This window comes from Lasioglossum baleicum, chromosome 7, assembly GCF_051020765.1.
Source record: "Lasioglossum baleicum chromosome 7, iyLasBale1, whole genome shotgun sequence".
Taxonomy (NCBI): Eukaryota; Metazoa; Arthropoda; class Insecta; order Hymenoptera; family Halictidae; genus Lasioglossum; species Lasioglossum baleicum.
In genome coordinates, this window is record NC_134935.1 from 8,795,157 (window position 1) to 8,816,350 (window position 21,194).

The 21,194-nt window shown below is 41.4% G+C and overlaps 1 protein-coding gene across 2 annotated transcripts; it reads right to left on the reverse strand.

The window, feature by feature from the left end:
* Positions 1-323: 323 nt before the first annotated feature.
* Ca-ma2d (Ca[2+] channel Muscle-specific alpha2/delta subunit) lies at positions 324-20,587 on the reverse strand. 2 transcript variants are annotated; one of them, XM_076427230.1, is made up of 13 exons: positions 20,057-20,584; positions 18,730-18,811; positions 14,297-14,562; positions 12,321-12,742; positions 10,674-10,993; positions 8,544-8,804; positions 7,290-7,418; positions 5,635-5,999; positions 4,827-5,031; positions 3,692-4,289; positions 3,261-3,616; positions 2,188-2,484; positions 324-1,149 (listed from the first exon to the last, which is right to left on the reverse strand). In XM_076427230.1, exons 1-13 carry the CDS (start codon positions 20,137-20,139, stop codon positions 856-858), a joined length of 3,678 nt encoding a protein of 1,225 aa, XP_076283345.1. In that variant the 5' UTR covers positions 20,140-20,584; the 3' UTR covers positions 324-855. The 2 variants fall into 2 exon arrangements, with proteins under 2 accessions (XP_076283345.1, XP_076283346.1); XM_076427231.1 differs by lacking the exon at positions 7,290-7,418 and having other exon boundaries at positions 20,057-20,587.
* Positions 20,588-21,194: the final 607 nt, after the last annotated feature.

Below are 21,194 nucleotides of genomic sequence, written 5' to 3' on the forward strand. Positions count from 1 at the left end.
TGTCCAGCTTACCTTGCCTGGAGGGTTAAAACTTCGTCAGGGTGATTTAATTTTTTCGTTTCGAAGTAACGCCGCTGTCTATGGATCCCCTAGGGCTGAAAACTTGTAGTTGGAACTGCCAACGTTATCAGAACAATGCCCCGTGAAAGAATGGAGGCTTGTCACCGGAATGGGACTTGTCTTATAGTATGGAAGTAGGAAAACTTTGGATCCATAAACAAAATCTGTCCAGAAGTTCTCGAGATTCGCTATAAGACTCCACCAAACTGGATTGCAGGATGCGTGGTGCTTTCATCCACCAAGGCGAATTAACAAAACGGTCATTTTTATTATAAAATTGTTTTTATAGCGTACACGTAGCTTACAGACTGCAATTTTGCACAATACACATGTATGACTACTTGATGCGTCTATGATCTGATAACGTTTCTAAATACAATAGTCTTCGTTTATTCGTTCAGCAACTTTACAGGTGGTAGATCGCCGGTGTCGATGATTAGGCGAAAACAATCTAGGATACCAATTCGTAACATAACAGATCGCCACTAGGGAATGAAAGAGGTAGAATGCTCTGTCCAAATGTTTCCTGGACACTCTCCAAATTTCTTGTTCAACTTCTCTGTGGATTTCGAACAATGGCTGAGACATGTTGTCCTAGCGGTTTTCTACGAAGTAGAAATGATTTATAACTCGGCCTAATATTCTAGTTAACAATATTCGTTTTTCCTTCGTTCCAATGTTTACAAAACAAGCCAGAAAAATTCGTATTCTATAATGACATATGTACAAAGTCCAGTCACTCTTAATTACGGAAGAAAGTGAGAATCGCACTGATTTTTTGGACAGAGAGTGATCTCACACAGATGTACATAAAATTCTGGCGACAATAGTGGAGAACAACAACAAAGATACGGTCAGTCCAGCAGCGCCTCCGCAATCGTCGATCTCGTACTCTAGGGGATGCTCGGTGAAACAGCCTTCCAGGCGCCGTCTTTTTAGATCATTTAACGGCATTTTATGGCAGGGCGCGCTTTCAGTGCTGTTCATATACTCCGACGGCGAAATGATCACCGGAGTCACTTCTAATCTTTTATAGCAGGTGGCGTACATCGCGTCTACTACCACCAGGAGCAGGTTTGTGTGCGGCACCTGTAAAAACAATTAAGCAGTTCATTTAGTTTATCCTATTCTGAGTATATGTATATACACTACCGCTCAAAAGTATCCGGACACTTAATTTTTCTCTACAAAACGTAGTTTAAGGAGGTAGACTCGTTTCTAGAATTGCTAGGGATGCGCGTTCTCATTTCCCGATAATGCAAAGATGGGATTTTCAGTAGTCAAGGGCTAGATAAAAGATCAATCTAGGCCGCAGTCGCCCTCAAAAGTCTTATTTATGTCCTATATCGTTTACGAGGCGTAACTTGAACATTTGGAAATTGGAGGACTTAGAGATTTAAATATTGAAAAATTTGAATATTGGGAAATTGGACGGCTTAGAGATTTAAATATTGAACATTTTGAATATTACAAGATCGGAGAGCATAGAGATGTAAATATTGAAAAATATGCGCCTGCCCATTTCTCGATAATGTAAAGATGGGGCTTTTCAGTAGTCAAAAGAGCTAGATAAAAGATCAATTGAGGCCCCGATCGCCCTCAAAAGTCCTATTTTCGCGTTTACGAGGCATTATTTGCATTATTCGGCACCATGTAGCTGTCGCAGCTTTATGAAAATAGCTACGTGCACAGCTGTATGCTTCCGAATAATGCAAATTGCGGTGCCGCATAATGCAAATTACGCCTCGTAAACGTGAAAATAGGACTTTTGAGGGCGATCGCGGCCTAGATTGATCTTTTATCTTTTGACTACTGAAAAATCCCATCTTTGCATTATCGAGAAATGAGAAGGCGCATCTGGCACCCTTGCAATTCTGGTAACGAATTTACCTCCATAATGATTTTAATAGAGGAGAAATCATGTATCGACATCTTCAGTTGTTAAAATTTTTGTCTACCCAATTTTACTATAAACGCATAAAGATCCGCAGTCTAGTCATTACCGTTTCAAGCGCAATTCTATTTTGAATATACACTGCCGGCCAAAAGTTTGGGACCACCTCATAAGAGAGATGTCACGCGGAATTATATTATTATACGATGAAGAGTTTTCATAAAACAACTTACCCTGCGTGCATAAAATGGTCTAGAACAGTAGTCGTCGTGATTGGAGACGCCCTGGCCGGCGACCGTGTAGTTCATCATGTACAACGTCCTCTTCTGATCGCAAGGATAGTGATAGAGGTATGGTTTCGGGGGTGGCGGCGGGTCCGGTGCATCCTCGTCGGCGTGTACTTTGGCCAGCCCGATCGGCAAGTTGCCGAACTGGGTCGCGAACCATGCGACACGCAACAGAAACCAGAGCAACAGTTTCCAGAGGTGCATCAGCGGGTCCATCAGAGTGCCTGCCGCAGCCTCGATCCGCTGCACGAGTAACAGAGAACGGAGAGCAGTTTCGTTAGCCTGTGGGAAAATGTTTTTACACCCCCGCCCCGCCCCGGGGGGCCGAGAGGACAAGCTGGCCAGTCTATGGCCGAGTTTCGCACTTTGTTTGCGAAAACGCCGCGACGCGCGCGAAACTTCCTCTCGGCTCTCGGCGCGCCGCGGGCTATCCTTTTTTTTCTAGAAACTCTGGGATATTAGATAACTTGTGAATAAATGTTTCAACATAATTCGGATAATTCAGCGCTTTCCTTGTAGATTTAAAATATTGGAACCCGCCGTTTCGTTGAAATGTTCAAAAGTGTTCAAAGGTAAACTGTGAAAATGAGAAATTTCATAAAGGTCCGCGGCCTACCGATAACACGACACTTTTTTAAACATTTTATCCCTTTGCACTCGGAGCTATTTTAACTGGAAAATGAAAACTTTCTTCCGATCTAGAATATTTCCATTCCCTATGATTTTTTTGAAATTTTGTGGATATGAAATTGGTATGATACCTCATACAATACCTAAATTTTTAGTAATTGATTAGATACCGATATATTTAATAGTGTATACAATATTTTGAATAATGGTACAGCAATTTTTAGTGGTGCTTCTCTCCAGAGAAGGCAACCGAGTGCAAATGGTTCACGAAATGGCGGGTTCTCACATTTTAAATCTACAAAAATTCAAAGGTAATAGCATAAAGGTCCGCAGCCCACCGATAAAATGAAACTTTGGACAACTGTTATTTCGATAGCGATATCACTTACGACTTCCTCGCACCAGGCCTGATAGTCGTAAATCTCGATCGGATTGTAGAGACCCTGGCCCACCATGGAGTTCATGACGGCGCCTTCCTGCGTCCCCATAAATTGACCGGTGTCGTTGTGCGCATCTGAGATCACCACGTAACCGTTCTGATCGAGCAAATAGCAATCGATCCACTGGTGGGAGCAGTTCATGGTCGAGTTAACCGGTCCCGAAGTCAAATTGATGAATCTGTTATAAAGATCCGTCATGGGCATTTGAAAGCCAACAACCGCTGCTGGCGCAGTTTTACCACCATCCTTTGGAAATATTCCTATGGAGACTGTCACTATGGCATCCGCGCCTGCCTCCCATGGAACTGCAATCGTTATCTTCTTGTCAATTCATTTCTCGATCAGGCAAGATACAAAATAAATTTTTGAGGACAACATACCGGTCACGGAGATGCTGTTAGGGTCCACGATATTCTGGAAAATGGCGCCCTTGTACCAAGGCTCGTTAACAGCCCTGCGATGAAGATCTCCAAAAACGATCCCATCGTCTTCCCCAGGCATCTTACTCTTGTTCAAATAATGCCACCTAGTCAAACCGCTCTGTGTAGCAACGAATCTCAAGAAAATCCCATAGTACTTGGTGAGATTTCTAGCTCGAGGCTCTTCGAGTACAAACTTTTCGTTGAAGCTACTGTTGGTAGCCTTCGCGTCGAAAACTAGCAGCTGCAATAACTCTTTGTTGCAATAATAGTCACCCTGAGAGAGCGTTCTGGTGCCACAATTAATAGTGTCGTTGATATTCGTTGATTCATCGTCTTCTATCGAATAAGCCTCGTATTGTTCCGACCATCGCCAACCTGGACGGTTCATCAGATCTAGGAAGTGTATTAATTCTTCTTCGGGATTGTCGAACTCGTGGCCTTCGAGATAGTGATAGCGACAGTAGACCCAGCCGGGGTGAACTTTCCAGTTGCTGCCGACGAAGAACTGCGAGATGTCGATGCCCATATTCTGGTTCCTACGGATTTCGTCCCCAACCTTGAGGAAGTCGCGAAAATTGATACCAGGATTAATCTTAAGAGGGTAGACTTGTTTCCAGGATTGCAAGGGTGCGGGATGCGCCTTCTCATTTCTCGATAATGCAAAGAGTGGGGGTTTCAGTAGTGGATAGCGCTAGATAAAAGATCAATCTAGGCCGCTATCGCTCTCAAAAGTCTTACTTTTAATAAATAGCCTCATGCACAGCTTTATGCTACCGAATAATCCAAATTACGTCTTGTAAACGTAAAAATAGGATTTTTGAGGGCCATCGGCGCCTAGATTAATCTTGTATCTAACGCCTTTGACTACTCAAAAATTTTAGGGGGTTATCTTTCAACCTAAAGCCATTGTTCTCCGCACAATATCAATAAAAATTTTGAGTGGGGCCGCTGGACCATGCTTATCCTGCTAAACGCAAATTTGAACAGGATGGGGGCTCGCTGGATCGTTTCAAACTCTGTTGAAGGGTTTATTCGGAGAAACTGCAAAAATAGTAGACAGCTCGATGATGGATCGAACAATTTAGAAAATTACCTTGATCCACGTGGTGCCATAGTTGGGTATGGCAACCGCGAGGCCGAAAGGCGTGCCCGGCAGTGGCGCGTAAAAATAGTCGCGTCTTTCGAGGGTGACACGACGGTTGTCGTCGTAATGCAATTTCACCGGGACTCCTTTCATGCTGCCATTTTTGTGGTCCACCAGCGCAGCCCTTAGCTCCAGAACCTCCGGCCCCGGGTTCCTGCGCTCGTTTTTAATGAAAAAATAAGAAATCGTTCTCCCACGACGACGCGAGAAGCAATATCCTTGGTCGCAGCTCTATTCCGCTGCTGCAGGAATTTATCGCGGGAGAAAAGTTTGATTGCCAACGGCCGTTGTGGGAATGCCTTGAGAATGAAGGCGTCGCGTCGCGTCGGCATCCTTATCGAATTATAGGGCGGATGGACAATGGGAAAATTTCTATGGACCCTACCAGATCTGGGCGAATTTAATTTGAAATCGAAATAAGAAATAATATAAAACAATATCACCGTATTTTTAACCCTAATATAAATGTTATTACCGTTTTAAATTACACCATTTTTTAAAATCTGTCTAGTGACTAGACTGCGAATCTTTATGGAAAATAAGAAATGTTTGCATCGATTGCAGGACACAGATGCCACAAAAAATTGTATTCTTCTTTTAATTGTCCTATTCAGCTTGAACTAATACATTGATGTCTTTAAATATGTTTAACATGTCCACTGCTTTAAATTACATGTACCCATTTTTCTCATAAATGCATAAAATCCGCAGTCTACTAATGACACGGTTCTGCTGATTGCATTTCTCTCTTAATTACCTTGGTTCACGGCCATCGTTGAGGATCTCGACCTCGGTTAAATCGATGCTGTTGTAGTTGAGCTTGAGCTTGCCTTTGAAGACAGGCCTGAGGTCCGGATGCAGTATCACGTATCCGTTGTTGGACACGATGAAGGCGTACCCATTTACACCGAGCTTGTACGGCAACGTGAGCTTTCGTATATCGTCGATCGGCACATCGGTGCCCGCCACGCCTAACAGACTCGGTATCCTGGTCCTGTTGTTTCTATTATTGCCTTTCCGATTGAACACTGGCGTGCTGACAGACGTCAGTAGCCTGTACTCCTGCCAGCGTGTCGTGTTTAGCATCGAAGCATCCTGCCGAACATCCTCGTCCTTGTGGAGCTACACAATTTCAACGAAACCTCGGTAACACAGCCAAACAACAATTTATTCGATTAAGGGGGTAGACTCGTTTCCAGGATTGCAGGAGTCCGGGATGCGCGTTCTCATTTCTTGATAATGCAAAGGATTTTTCAGTAGTCAAAGGCGCTAGATAAAACATCAATCGATGCCGACATCGCCCTCAAAAGTCCTATTTAAAGGCCTAATTTGAATATTTGGAAATTGGAGGGCTTACAGATCTAAATATTGCAAAATTTGAATATTTGAAAATTGAAGGGCCTAGAGATTTAAATATTAAAAAATTTGAATATTTAAAAATTGGGGGGCCTAGAGATTTAAATATTGAAAATGTCTAATATTTGAAAATTGGGGGCCTGGAGATTTAAATATTGAAAATTTCTAATATTTCAAAATTGGAGGGCTTAGGGATTTAAATATTGAAAAATTCTCGATAATGCAAAGGATTTTTCAGAAGTCAAAGGCGTTAGATAAAAGATTCATCTAGGTGGTAATCGTCCTCGAAAGTCTTATTTTTACGTTTACGAGGCGTAATTTGCATTATTTCGAAGCTGATTAATGCAAATTACGGCTCGTAAACGTAACAATAGAACTTTTGAGGGCGTTCGCGGCCTAGATTGATCTTTTATCTAGCACTTTTAACTACTGAAAAACCCCATCTTTGCATTATTGAGAATCGAGAAGGCATCCCTGGAAGAACGAGTCCACTCCCTCAACAAGGGAACTGTAATCGTGTTAATGGTACAAAAAAAGAAAAGAGGCGAACACTGTACAAAACATGGCGTTTCCCAAAGTACATTCTGAATGCCGTTGGACCGGTGTTAAGTCACACGCGCGTTAAAACAGGACAATGATATTCGCCATTAATAATGCAGCGAGGATATTACAAAGTCTAAGAGAACCACCGAAAACTTTCCTACCGCGTTTGGCTAGCAATTCTGAATCTGTACGTGTACCAGCGACAACTTTTGGTATATCTACGAGTGGCAAAAATGGTTTTCTAGCATGCTCTATAGAAACCACTGGCACCGATAACTCTAACTAGGATTCTACGGATATATTCTACGGTTCTAGGGGAAGTTGAATTTCATTCTAGAGGGACGTGTCTACGATTATTATTTGCAGGATTCGCCTAAGTTCGTCAATAGGACACGCAACACCGCAGCCATCTAAATTGCTAAGGGAAAAGGGGTAACAAAAGAGGACAGAAAACAGGTTTGAAGCAACTACAAGAGAAGGTTTGGCTGTTGGTTGGTTTTGCTTGTGTTCAACCTGTTGTATGTAGATTTCGTCCTCATTCATTCGCACGCCCAGACGTTTCCCTTTCAGGTGTTTCTGAAGCCGGGACTGTTGCTCCTCGTGCTGCATCACTATCCACAGCCAAGTGGCGAGTGCTGGGTTCTAATGGAATTGCAAGTAGAACATTTACAGAACCAGAGATATTCGTCAACTACCCCATTGAAAACAACCTTTGAAACATTCCTCAAAGAAACCGTATAGTCGCCGTCTTATTAAACGAAGACGTTTATCCAACCAGTCCTTCGCAGAATTTTTAGCCCGGAACAACGTCAAAATAACTTTGATGTATTTTTGCTTTTGTCTGAAATCACTATTTTACTCCAATCACTCGATATGTAATATTAAAATTATAAGAACGGGAATAGAAAATGTCACCGTACGAAATTGTCTCGAGAATTACTTCTATTCGAAACGAAGCTGGGGATTTTTTTTATCAAGCTCCTTCAGCTGATCGTGTTACAACGTTTCAAGCGAATCGTTTCTCGCCAGTTCGTTTCTCGCGGATATGTAACCCGATTCGAATCTGCTCGCCAAGCGGATCATGTTTTGTGGATACTGGAAAATGCTAGATTAACTTCGTGTGGTTTGGTCTTCGTTGTCCTTGACAAATCTTGACATTAGTATACATTAATATGACCTAGAGTTTCGTTAGCAATCAACGTCACACGTTGAAATATTTTTGTTCGTATTATATTGGGTTGGCAAGAAAGTAGTTTCGGTATTTGAAGGTGAAATAGAGCCCAATTGTTTTATTCAACGAACTTTAACCCCCGCAAGGTAAGGTCTAATAACACATAAATAGTAAGGTGGGTTCTTTTAGACCCCGGCAAATAAATTTCATAAATGGCCTCCTTTTTAATTTTGAGATAAAGTATAACACAGGATAAAAGGTAAACAAACAGATCTAATTTTATTCGTATGAAAATTCTTTTAAAAAATCCGAAGTTGGGGTCTTTGGGACCCCACATTACCTTGCGAAGGTTAATGAATAAGAGATTTTCCCTTTTGTTCGATGATCTTTCGCCAAAAAGAATAAATAAGAAAATATTTTATTGATTAAGGTTCATCGCTGGAATAAAGAAATTCGGTTTTATTTCACCTGAAAATACCGAAATTGCTTTCTTGCGAACCCAATAAAATTAGACTGTAGTTGAAATATTCCATCCACGAAAAGAATGAGAATTTGCGATGTATATTCGATTACGTTGAATGATTAGGAGAGCTTACCGTGATGTCGGCGTAAGCATGAGTCCAGACGACAGGATGAACCGTGTCCTGAAGAACCATAGGCCTCGCTACGACAGGTATGTACTTCAACACCTGTTCACGGACTTCCTCTTGCGTATGAACGTGCGTGTAATAACCGCGATTCAGACACGCCATCCACTGAATTTCACGGACTTTCGTCACCTCTTTGCCCAGGAGATAGGTGAACACTCTGACTGGGATGTGGGTGTTGTTGTCATGCCAGTTCCAGGTTTTAAACACCTGAACAGACAAGATTCAGAAATTATCTCAGCTGTTGTTTCGCGATTAGATCTTCGTGCAAATTCCTATTTCTCTGAGAAACTTTAACCCCTTGCCGTATCATTCTTAAATTTACAGTTACAGTGATTAAAACGTCTTTATCCCCAAAAATGTCGTAGAAGGGAAAAGAAGTTTATATCTTTTGAATGGCCACATTTATTTTAATACTTAAATATTGATCACAAACGAATCAAATTTTATTTCATTTAACCCTCATACGTTTCGCAAAAATAGTTGCATATCAAAGTCTAGAATAATATTTCACCTATTTTTATTTTACGCTTTAAAACAACAAATTATGTTTCGTTTCTAGCGTCACACTTTAAAGAAGTACATCTCGCAAGACAAACAGAAATAGATGAATTATTTTACAGTGTGTAAGAATAGTAACTTGATGAATTTTCACCCTGAGGAACGTATGAGGGTAATAAGAACGGCACAACATTCGTATTTGTTAAACTTTGTTTAAAATCTTCATCACGAGTGTGACTCGTTAGTTTCCTTCTGATTTGTTTGTATTTGATAAATTCACACGTACTATAAATGCATCAAGCTCCGCAGTTTATTTATGACAAACGGAGAACCGCCTAGCCATTGGCTATACATATAGCTGTGGAACAAACATACTTTAAAACGCGTTTCACGCGTTAAACGAGTTTCGGCTGCAATCTCCTAGTTATCCGATCCCTATTCTACTCATTATCCCATTTCCAAAGCCAAAATCCCGGTTTCCGTGGCAGTTTCACCACCGTCTAATCGAGCCACGTGTGGCGCGTTATCGTATTTGATGCGTTTGGGCCTGGAGGGAAAAGATAAGGACACTGTTCGTACCAGAGAAAGAAGGAATACCGAAAGGAGGAGCCAGGGAAGAGCAGAGCAAACGACAGAAAAGAAGCAATTCAGAAAAGAAAAATGAATTGAAGGACAATGCCAAACAGAAAGTAGTAAAGAAATTAATAGCGAGAAGAGCGAGACGTGGAGCAACGGAGAAGAGAGAAAGCGGGAAATGATATGAATAGAAATAAGATAGCACAGTGAAAGTAAGGCAGAAAGGGGGAGCTACGAGGAGAAGACGAGAGAGATCAGCGAAAGCAGGTAGCACTGCGACCCGCGGTGGAAGGAATAGAGATGGCGGGAAAGAGGGAAGAAAGAGCGAGTATCCGAGGGATAGAGGCAGAGGGACAGAGCGACCAGAAAGACAGAGACCACCACGATCCTCGGCTGTACGCGAGTGGGCTCTCATAAAAGTGAAGAGCTACTCGTCGCGAGGATAGAACTGGAAACGTGGAAACGCGACCTTTTCCCTCCGGCTAGGGAAAATTCGCGGGAGAGCCACTTAATTTTAGTGCGGCTTTACGAGCAACCTTCCATCTGGTTCACCGAAAATGACGGCCGCGACTGGCTGTGCCGCGCGCTCCGGTTCGCAATTTTCTGAATCAAACCCGGATTAATATGTTGTGTTTTTTAAAAAGTTTTTTTTATATATTTTATTTTTCACTTTTATTGCCATCGGAAGCAAGTGCGTATACCAAATTTCAGCAAGATTGGACTATGGGAAGAGGTTTAAAATTCGATTACAAGACTTGACGCATACAACAACAACACGGCAAGTTAATATAAGCGTGGTAAAAAAAGTACAACATTTTTGGTAAATCTCGTATACATACATTGTACTTAGTGCTGTAGAAACGAATCTCATTCGAGAGTTCAAATACTTCATGAAAAGAAAAAGGTTCTGCTGCGTCGTGGATAAATATTTTTTGCAGGGATCATTTCGTTTCGTTGAATCGGGGACACGAAAGGGTCTGGTCGGCGGGATAAAAGGAATACCTCGGTCAGATTTCCAGGAACACCATCGGTGACGAGCATGATTAGCTGATTGCACGGCGTGTCTGCCCCGCACCCACGCGTCTCCCTGTAATTGCTGAGCAGCTCGAACGCTTTGCCGAAGGCCTCGGTCAAATTCGCCTGGCCCTCGGTTTTCACAGTGGTGATCGCGTTCTTAAAAGTCTCCACGTTCTCCGGCGTGGCCTGGATCAGTATGTCCTTAAAACAGTCCACCACGTCCGTTGTTCCGTTCGTGTAGCTCAACACTGTCACGAAGTCGTTGTTCGACAGGGTGTCCAGGATCGCGTTTATGGTCGCCTTCGCTGGAAACGAGAACAATTTTCATAATTATTTAGAAGTTACCCCTCCTCACCGATTTCGATCACCTTTTTAAATATCTCGTCAAGGTCATCATTCTGGACAACCTCTCTTCTTTTTAGGATTGCAATTTCTTTCAACATATACAAATTAGGTACGTTTCGAATAAAGAATATTTCCCATCATTCGACATTTCATGTCTTACGTATTTGGATAAAAATTTTTATCGTACTTATACTCTCGGAGAGAGTATCGGAAAACCCATAGGTTTCCACTTAAAAAGATGCACTCGAGAAGACCGACCTCGAAACCTCGTAAGAAGAGGACCTTGAAAGAGGAGAGATTGTTTCTGCCTCTGTTGTATATAGAACAGAATGACGATAACGATGGAGATGTATTTAATGTACTACAAGATCGAATTTCTCTGGTGTTTAATGGTTTTACCGAGGATATTACGGTAACGACCATAGGATCCGCGATATCCGTGCGAAGGTGCAATCGCGTCTGCATACTATCCTCCCCTAAACAATGCACGCGTAACCTCAGGTTTGCGGTGCACTCCAAGTATGCATTACACGGCTAACAGACGGCGACCGCAAGCGTATTCCAGTCGCGATTCTGACACAGCTGCCTGGGATACACCGAATAGAGCAACAGAAGTTACCGACTTCGCATGCGAATCGATTTGTACACGAAGATTGTCACAAGACAATCAACAACACCATCCTTCACCGTTACAACTACCAAAAGTTAGCTTCTTAATCGATGCAAACAGTATCTACGCCTTTGACACAACTCTATTCCTTGTCAACACATTCGTCACATTTTTCCGATTAAAATGAGCCGAAACACGGCACTGTTTGGATCATGTTTACTCGTTTAATCCACAATATTAAACCTCGACAATGTAGAATGACGCGATTAGGCGATCGTGGAATACGAGCGTTTGTGGATCGAGCGAGTAAATATTCCTCACAAATATCCTGCTCATATCTCTTAAATGTTTAGCCTTGGCGGCCATAGATGTATTCTACATCTTCGGATCGATGGAGATCTGTAAGAAAAAGTTACCGCAAAATTGTCCTTGACCTTGAATTTCATTGCATTCTACTCTGATCCCCATGATACGTAGAATACAATGCAATGTCAAGCACGATTTGCAACAACTTTTTCTTACAGGCCTTCATCAATCCGAAGATGTAGAATACACCTATGGCAGCCAAGATCAAACATTTGTTTACACCCTGTAGAATCTAGTAATTACTGTACACGGTGATTCGATACGGTCGCACGTCAAAATTCATGAAATGAAGAATCATGGGAGCTAGTTACCGATGGTTTTCCCCATGCCCGTCATGCTGCCACTCGTGTCCATCAGGATCACCATGTCCTTGCTGCAGGTGGCTGCCTCAATGAACCAGCTGCGCACCCTGCAATCGTAGATGTCGGCTTCCTCTTCTTCTTCATCATCCCCATCCCCGTCGCTGCCGGCGCTCTCCGCCGTAATATCCATCTTCCACTCCATGGCAGGATACTGTCGTAGCATGCCGTTGACAGTGCCGAAATACTGCCACGAGAGAGCCGGGTCCGATTCGTAGTTCTGACGGAAGACAGCGTCGAGATCCTCTGTCTTCTTGATGTCCTCGGCAACCGGTGGCGACAGGTCGTACACATTCGTCGGTATGTGCACCGAGGAGAAGCTTGTGTTCACTGGGATGTTGTAGAAATGCGAGTCCGGTGTCAGCTCTATCTCCCTGTCAACGAGTCATTTGTCAGATATCGAATTCACTGTTAAAATCAACAGTCGAATGAAACTGTCAATTTTGATATAGAAAAATCATTTCGAGTAGGTACTAGGGCTGTTACTTTTCCGAAGCTTCGACTATTCGAAGGATTCGAAGGAACGAAGCGAACTTCGATTCTCATCACTAAACTGCGGATTTTATGCATTCATGACAAAAATGAGTTGGGGTCTTTTGCAAAAAACTGCTTGTTATTTCTCAATAATGCAAAGATAATAATGTAAACGTAAAAATAGGACTTTTGAGGACGATCGCCGCCTAGATGAATCTTTTATCTGGCGCCTTTGACTTCTGAAAAACCCTTTGCATTATCAAGGAATGAGAAGACGCATATTTTTCAATATTTAAATCTCTAAGCCCTTCAATTTTCAAATATTAGAAATTCTCAATACTTAAATCTCTTAGCCCTCCAGTTTTCAAATATTCAAAATTTTTAATATTTAAATCTCTTGGCCCTCCAATTTCCCAATATTCAAATTTTTTAATATTTAAATCTCTAGACCCTTCAATTTTTGAATATTCAAATATTTAAATCTCTAGGCCCCCAATTTTCAAATATTCAAATTTTTCAATATTTAAATCTGTAAGCCCTCCAATTTCCAAATATTCAAATTACATCGTATTCATATTCCAAATATTAAATTCGAGGGCGATCACGGCCTAAATTGATCTTTTATCTAGCGCCTTGACTACTGAAAGACCTTATCGTTATCGAGAAATGAGAGAGCGCATCCGCACTCTTGCAATCCTGAAAACCAGAGTCTATCCCCGTAATATCTTAGGATCCTCTGCGAAAACCGTAAACCTAACTAGAACCATGCAGCAATAATATCTTGAGACCTCTTAAGAACCCAAAACTAATCCTATTTAGGGTACTATGCGTCTCCAATTGCTATGAAGCTTGGCAGGCTTGGAGTACAGCCAAAAATATTGGATACGTACTTTTTGAGCAGCAATGATTCAAGTTTAAGGGGTGAAGCTACCCTCTGAAGTGTTTCTACCTCTCACAAAGTAGCTCGGAAACAATACCGATTAGAAAACTGTTTCTTTAACACATATAATATACAATAAAAGTACAAAGAATAATATACAATCTCAATGATCGAATTTTGTCGAATATGAATTTGTGTTCGAGAATTCACGTTTGAGCTAGGCAATGTGATGAAAGTGTACGATACTTGTATAAATGTCTGAAGAGCCCTTAACGCCGTTACTCGTTCGGCTTTAACATCTTCAAACAGAAGGGAATTCAGAGCAGAAGAGAACGCTAGACCTAGTTCGCAGGTCAATCGTTCTAGGAATCGATGCCGAAGACATCCGAAGCTTCTCAGCCTAATTCCACTCGACGTCGCGCAAACGAGTGTCTCGTGGAAACCGAACCGAACAATGTCCAAAATTTCTACACGCCCGACATTTCGACAATTACGGTAGAGATCTTGTCGTCAGTTACGGAGAGAACAGTGTATCATAAAAGAAATACATATTATATAAAGATTTCTGTAGCACCTGTAGACTTCGTAGTTCTTCTCCATGTTCTCCGGAAGCTTCGGTGCCTTCTGTTTGACCACGGGGCTGTATTTCCCGGAAACATAGGTGAAATTCCCGTCGTTCTCTTCGGGTAGCCAGTTCTCGGCGCTCTCCTCAGCCTTCGCACGGATGCAGGTCACCGCATCCATCTTCCGTCGCAGCATCCTGCCGACGTTCTCGCTGATTATGCTCACTAATTCCTCCCCGGACTTATCCTCCACTCGCGTATTCATCGCCTTGTATTTCTGCAATTCATCGGAGGACTATCGCTATCTCTCTTTCTCTATAGACTGTTGGTATAGTTACGCGATTCACCGGTGTATTCCCCGCGTTCATCCTCTCTTCGCATACAGGGTGTTCCATTCGAAATTTCGCACGCAATTGTCTCCGAAAGTGTAACTCGTCGCGACTAAACATTGGGTGATTGCAAAAGTCTTTATACGTTTCTAACAGGTCCTGTAAATTCCTGTAACAGTGGGATTGCATTGAACGGTATACAGGGTGGTCCAAAAATGTTCTACTTTTTTTAACCTCTTAACTGCGAAATTTAAAGTCAAGCAATGACAAGTATACACGTCGAACGCAGAGCAATCCTATTATAAAAAATTTTACAAAAAACGAGGGAGGATTACACTTCTATTTGATAGAAAATTAACAATTCATCCTTGAAGAGGTTATTGTTATTAAGAACTTAAGAATTGTCAAAAGATAATAAAATTCATAAACGAGAAAAATTAAAGAAAAATGGTGATTTTTTAAGAAATTCAATTGATACCGGTGTGGTATTTTTCAAAGCAAGGTATAACACAAAGTGGCATTTCGCAGGTCTCCTTACGTATTCCATTTCTTGAGCAGACGACACATCTTCGAAGTGGATTTGCTTTTGATGGTGTAGCTTAGCGCTCCGGATTTACTTACTCGCGACGGCCGAGTTTCGAAGGCTACGCCCCCTCGACCCAGCCGCGCGTCTCGCTCCCCGTGGCGGTCATAGTTCGGAGCTCCTCAGGGCGTTCCATACTCCATACTCGCTATTCGTGGCGCCCACGGTGTATTATAGAGGTGTTACGACTAAGCACCTCTGTAAGATTGACGTTTTGTGATAGATAGAGGTTAGTTCGTCGCTAGATGGCATATCGGGCATCCTCACAGTTTTCATGTACGTGTGTGAATGAGATTCTGTGTAGTAGCGTGTCCATGTAGCCCGTGCTAAGGTATGTGCCGTACATACCTTAGCACGGGCTACATGGACACGCTGCTACACGCAATCTCATTCACATACGTACATGAAAACTGTGAGGATGACTAGTATTCCATCTGGTGGCGACCAGAGAACTAACCTCTAAATATCACACCTTTCCGAGAGAAGTCTGAACACCTCTACAATAATGCACTGTGGTGGTGCCTAAGAGAACTAGGGCCGCCAAGGGGAGCGAGACGCGCGGCCGGGTCGAGGAGGCGTAGCCTTCGAAACTCGGCCGTCGCGAGTAAGTAAATCCGAGAGCTGGTGTAGCTGGTGTAAAGTATATACCGCCAAATAATATTCTTATTACATTTCATTGAAATTTCGAGTTTTTATAGTGAATGGTAACTTTTGTGTTTTACACGACGAGTATTCACGTCAACGGCACCGCAACAGATGGATTGATGTGTATACACGTTGAACGCAGTTAACCCCTTGCCGTACCTTTTCTCTTACGGTTACAGTGATTAGAACGTCTTTATGTACAAAAATGTCGTAGAAGGCAGAAGAAAATGTATATTTTTTGTACGGCTACATTTATTTTAATGCTTAGATATTGATCACAAACGAATCAAATTTTATTTCATCTAAAATGAAACGCGTTACATTTATATTTGTTAGACTTTGTTCAAAACCTTCATCACGAGTCTGGCTCGTCAAAGTTACGGCAGGGGGTGAATTGGTTAAGCTTGAAGCATTATTTGTCGAACTTGAAAACTTGAAGTGACCTGTCCCTATATATACATAGATGAATTCAACACCACTTTGGTACTCCAAGGTGATTCAAGGTCATTCCGAAATAATATAATTTGGTTCCAACGAGCTACAGTTCGGAAAATAATTGCGTGCGAAACTTGAAATGGGACATCCTGTATAATATACACCTTCATCCCCGTTCTCTGACCCGGATTCCAGCGGTTTTTCTTTTGCCGCGCCGCGCCGCGAAACGTATTATTAATTTCTTGCGGCGAAACCCTTCCATCTTTCCCACCCCTGCCAAGCCACAATGGCCGCTCATCTTTCGCGCCCGCATTGTCCCCCGAACAATAAACCGCGGGGAAAAAGTTTTCGAGCAATCGGGACTAGATGCACTGTCATCCCGCGACGCCGCGCCGGCACAGGGATTTTTCAAAAAGTTTTCGAGAATTCTGCTTTACGCCACTGTAATTAATTCTAATTAATTAATTCTAACACTTGATGCAGATAAATCCTGAATCGTGTACAAATTTTGAAAATCGACATGTTTTGCGTGCTCGATTTGGAACATATGTGGCAGCCTATTGTATTACAAATCGCGGCTGCATCTATTAATAACGACACCCACGTGGCATGCGGTATTGCCATAGCGATGCATCGTAGTTGCATGGTTGGTAATAATCGTCTCTATTAAATTCGCTATAAAATATAAAATTAAGAAAACAAATCGAGATCTCAATTTTGTAGAATAAAAGTTAAATGATTTAAACGAACGGGACGAACAAAATCGAGATTTTAGTGGTAACGGCGGCGATTAGGATGGCTGAAACATGTCGCAGGCGGCATCTGTGCACCGAAGCTACGCTTAAAAGCTCCAACTCGGTTTCCCAGTGTGGATCACCGACGAATTTACGATCCCCCGAGAGATAAATCGTTTCAATATAGAAAAATATATTTTCACTCTAATCGTCTCCTGTCGTCGATGAATTATTCGACGGTAAAAACTTATCAATGACGCTATTATTATCGTTGGGACGATCATTAGGCCAGGCGATTTATCTTGAGTCGATATGTGGCGACGAGTGACCCTCTATCGCGAGACTTTTCCTCCTTTACAAAGTTTTTCCCGGTTCTTTATCGACCACGTCCATCGTAGGTATCAATCAATCTTCTTTTTTTACCAGGGTGCACACAGAAATTCAAGGTCTGTTGAAACTTGAATTTTTATGGGTTTTGCAGAAAATATGAAATCTATTATATTAACCCCTTTCCTTATAATATCTTGTCAGACTTGTGATGAAGATCCTGAACAGAGTTTAATCCTTTGCACGCCGTTGTCGCCGATAATGCGACATTTGAAATACATATGAACACAAAACATGAAATCTTCATTTTGTTGAAGATTTATAAACTTGAACGTGTTTTATATAATGTAGCCAGAGTTTGGCAAAAATTTTATCTAAATAATTTCGAATGGAGTGGATTTTTTTCAAGCGGGTGTTAAACGCACTTTATTCGAAATTTTTATTACAATAAAATTTTTGCCCAACTCTGAATGTACACTAACGAGCATAACTGATTCAACACACTTTAAATCAGAATAACTTTTTTATGAATGGACCAAACGACTTCAATTTCTCTGTAAGACTAGAATTAGTCTAGTAAATAACGTCTAAAAAATATTTTGAAAAAATGCATTTAGTCGAAATTGCGAAGAAAGTTATTCTGATTTAAAGTTTTGTTTTATTTATAGTTATTTATAGTATTTTTGCTGCAATGAAACAAAATATACACTTGTAACTAATATAGTGCTCGAGTTGTTGGTTTACTATACATATGTGTCACTAGGCTGGAGTGCAAAGGGTTAATAAATATGTATACTATTAATTTCCTGTAAACCAAGATGAAATTCTATTCTGATTTCGTTAATGTATAGTTATTGGAGAACATGTAGGCATACAATAGATATAAATTTTCTCCTTTTTTATTTAATTACGAACTACAAAGAAAGTTCCAATCACTGAAACAGTAAAATAAATCGTAAGGCAAGGGGTTAATTTCGAAAAATGAATTCGAAAGTGTGCTACATTGCACGAACCTTTCTGCAAATCCGCAGAAGCCACCGATGATGACTCAATCCCCCGTCTAGGTGTTAATTCCCCTTTTCTCCAGTTCATTCTCCCATTGTCAATCCCCCTGCCCCGCCCGTTAAGTGACAGTAATCGCGTGCACGAAGGCGTAACGAAAATAGTTGCTGCGATCAGCCGATACTGATAGAATTAACGGGAAGGAGAAAGGTGGAAAAGAGAGAAGGACAGTAAGTATGTGGCGCGATCATCGTACGTTCCTCGACCTACCCATGCAACCGAAATGATTGCTGCCGCCTCGTTCATTGGTCCGAGCCATTCGAAGCGGCAGGAATCATTTAAGAATCTTCGGAGAGAAGAGTAGAAGGAATAATAGTTAAGAAACTCACGCTGAACAGTTCTTCTGGTCGCGCCACCTTTTCCGTCAGTTCCCACAATTCGGCGCCCAAGGTCTCTGCCCACCGTATCACGCTGCAAATAATTGAATGACAACAATTTCAGTCACGATCTCCGTCACATTCGCGATCGACTCTTCGAGAATGCCGGGAATAACCGCTCAATTCTACAAGAATTGCACGAACCGCGTTTATCCTGCAGTACTACATTCATCTTTTTCAATTTTGCATTTCTCGAATTTCCTCGAAATTCGAATTTGTTAACGATAAATTCGCATTATTAGCTATTTCTGATGAATACACGGAGCTGAATGGATCTTCGACCTCGCTGATACGGATTCACATCGCCGAAGAATCGCGAAGAATCGCCACGCGGTATCCAGAAATTGGCGACGATCCAGTACAGACTAAATTCGGAGAAAGCAAACTCTGTCTTCCGCTGGACGAGTAAACAACAACAGCTTCTGTTATCATACCGGTTGCGATTTATCGCGGAGCCGTGATTTAGGCTCATAGAAGCGTCGCGGGTCCGTGGACCACGATTATTCTTTGTCCTACAATTAACACCGAAATCACTGTGTTCTAGCTTAATAACGTTGTCGACGTGTTAGAGAATTTCTTTTTTCGAGTCGTATCGTTCACAATACTTTTTTATTTTACGATGCTATTCGATTTAGCACTGCCAAGCGCGTTCGATGCATTTCACACAAATTAAAATAATCGTTCTATTAATAATTATAATCTATTATCGTTCTATTGATAATTGTAATTATCCTTCTAGTAATAATTATACCTTTATGCAAAAGTAAATGTGTCAGTGCAGAATAGTTAACCCTCATATGTCCCTCGGTGTCAAATTGACACAATGATAAGAAATCGATAAAATAACAAGGTAAACAGTTACTTTTCGGTGTTCTTTTTATTCAAATCGATGAGTTAATAAGTTAGTTTCGCATTAAAAGAATAAAAGTCACCGATTTTCGGACAAAACGTACAAATAACAGAACAGTATCACTTATTTCGGGAAAACTGTGTTAAATTGACACGAGGGACGGATGAAGGTTAAAGAAAAAAATGTCAACACCATCTTTAACTTCCGTACCAATTTCTGTTCTTATTTTTTCTCTTAATTTTCATGTGTCCATACTTTCATGAGTAGTACAGTCTTTCATTCATAGAAGCGCTATTATTAGCAATTATTAGTTATCTCACACTGTAATCTGGCTAACTCCAGTATTATTGAATGAATATCCGCGAGTCTGACCGTTTATTGTACGACAAGAGGTTAATATTAACACCGTATACGTAAAATTGAACTCACATTCGCCTATCCCTGCCGAAGCAGCCGGCATAATGGAAGCAGAGAGCGAGGAAGATGAGGCACCGATAGATTTTCGGTCGCATTTTTGGCGATAGCAATCTATTTGCCAGCACCGAGGCAGAATTCGTTGCATCGTCTTCTCATAATGATATTTCCTCGTCGGGAAACCGGCACAGCACAGAGCACGTTTCACCTTAGCTTCGAAGACTGGCGTTTTCGTGGCTGGTTTTCCACGGGGCCGGCGAGATGTCCCGATTATTTTTGGTACAGGAACGGCGCGCCGCCGTTTCTTTCGCGTGGTCCTGTGTATTTATAAAATCTCCGGCCCTCTGCTCGAACGCGACGCCATACCACCGTGCTCGCATTCGTCGGAAAACGCCACTTTTCCCCCATGGCTTCCCACCTTCTTTCCGCTTCTTACGCAACACGGAACACATCGAGCACCATGGTCGTTTTATCTCCGAAATGAAGAAAGTCATAGGTAGACTTCTTTAACCATTAGAACGTAAATGGTGACTCTGAGGCACCATTGAAAATTGCTGCACCATTATTGAAAATATTGTTTACATTATTAAATATATCGGTATCTAATCAATAGACAGCGGATTTTATGCATTTATTGATTATGAGGAATTTAAAAATAGTGTTGCATTACTTTCAACCAATTAAACATATTAAAATAGAAATTTTTATTTCACTCCAAATTGTTTCAATTCACATAGAAAATTTTTATTTTGCATGAAGATCCCGTGTCTACTAACCAGTTACTAAACATTTAGGTATTGTATGAGGTATTATACCAATTTCATATTCATATAATATCAAAATTCATAGGGGGCGGAAATATTCTAGGTCAGAAGAAATGTTTAATTTTCGTGTTAATTATCGAGTGTAACGGGTCGAAATAAACAATTCCTTTGCGTTCGTCGATGGATCCGATGTTAAAAAATCCAGAGGATACTTTCACGTTCGTTTCGACTTGTCAGAAAGCGATTCGAAGAGAAGTTGTTATTTACGCAGTTTATTACGAATTATAAACGATCAAAAGTGGTGAAAATTGCAATCTTTCATGATTTTCGGACTATAACTGCCATTTTTACCATTTTCGATCTTTATAATTCGTAAACAATTAACCAAT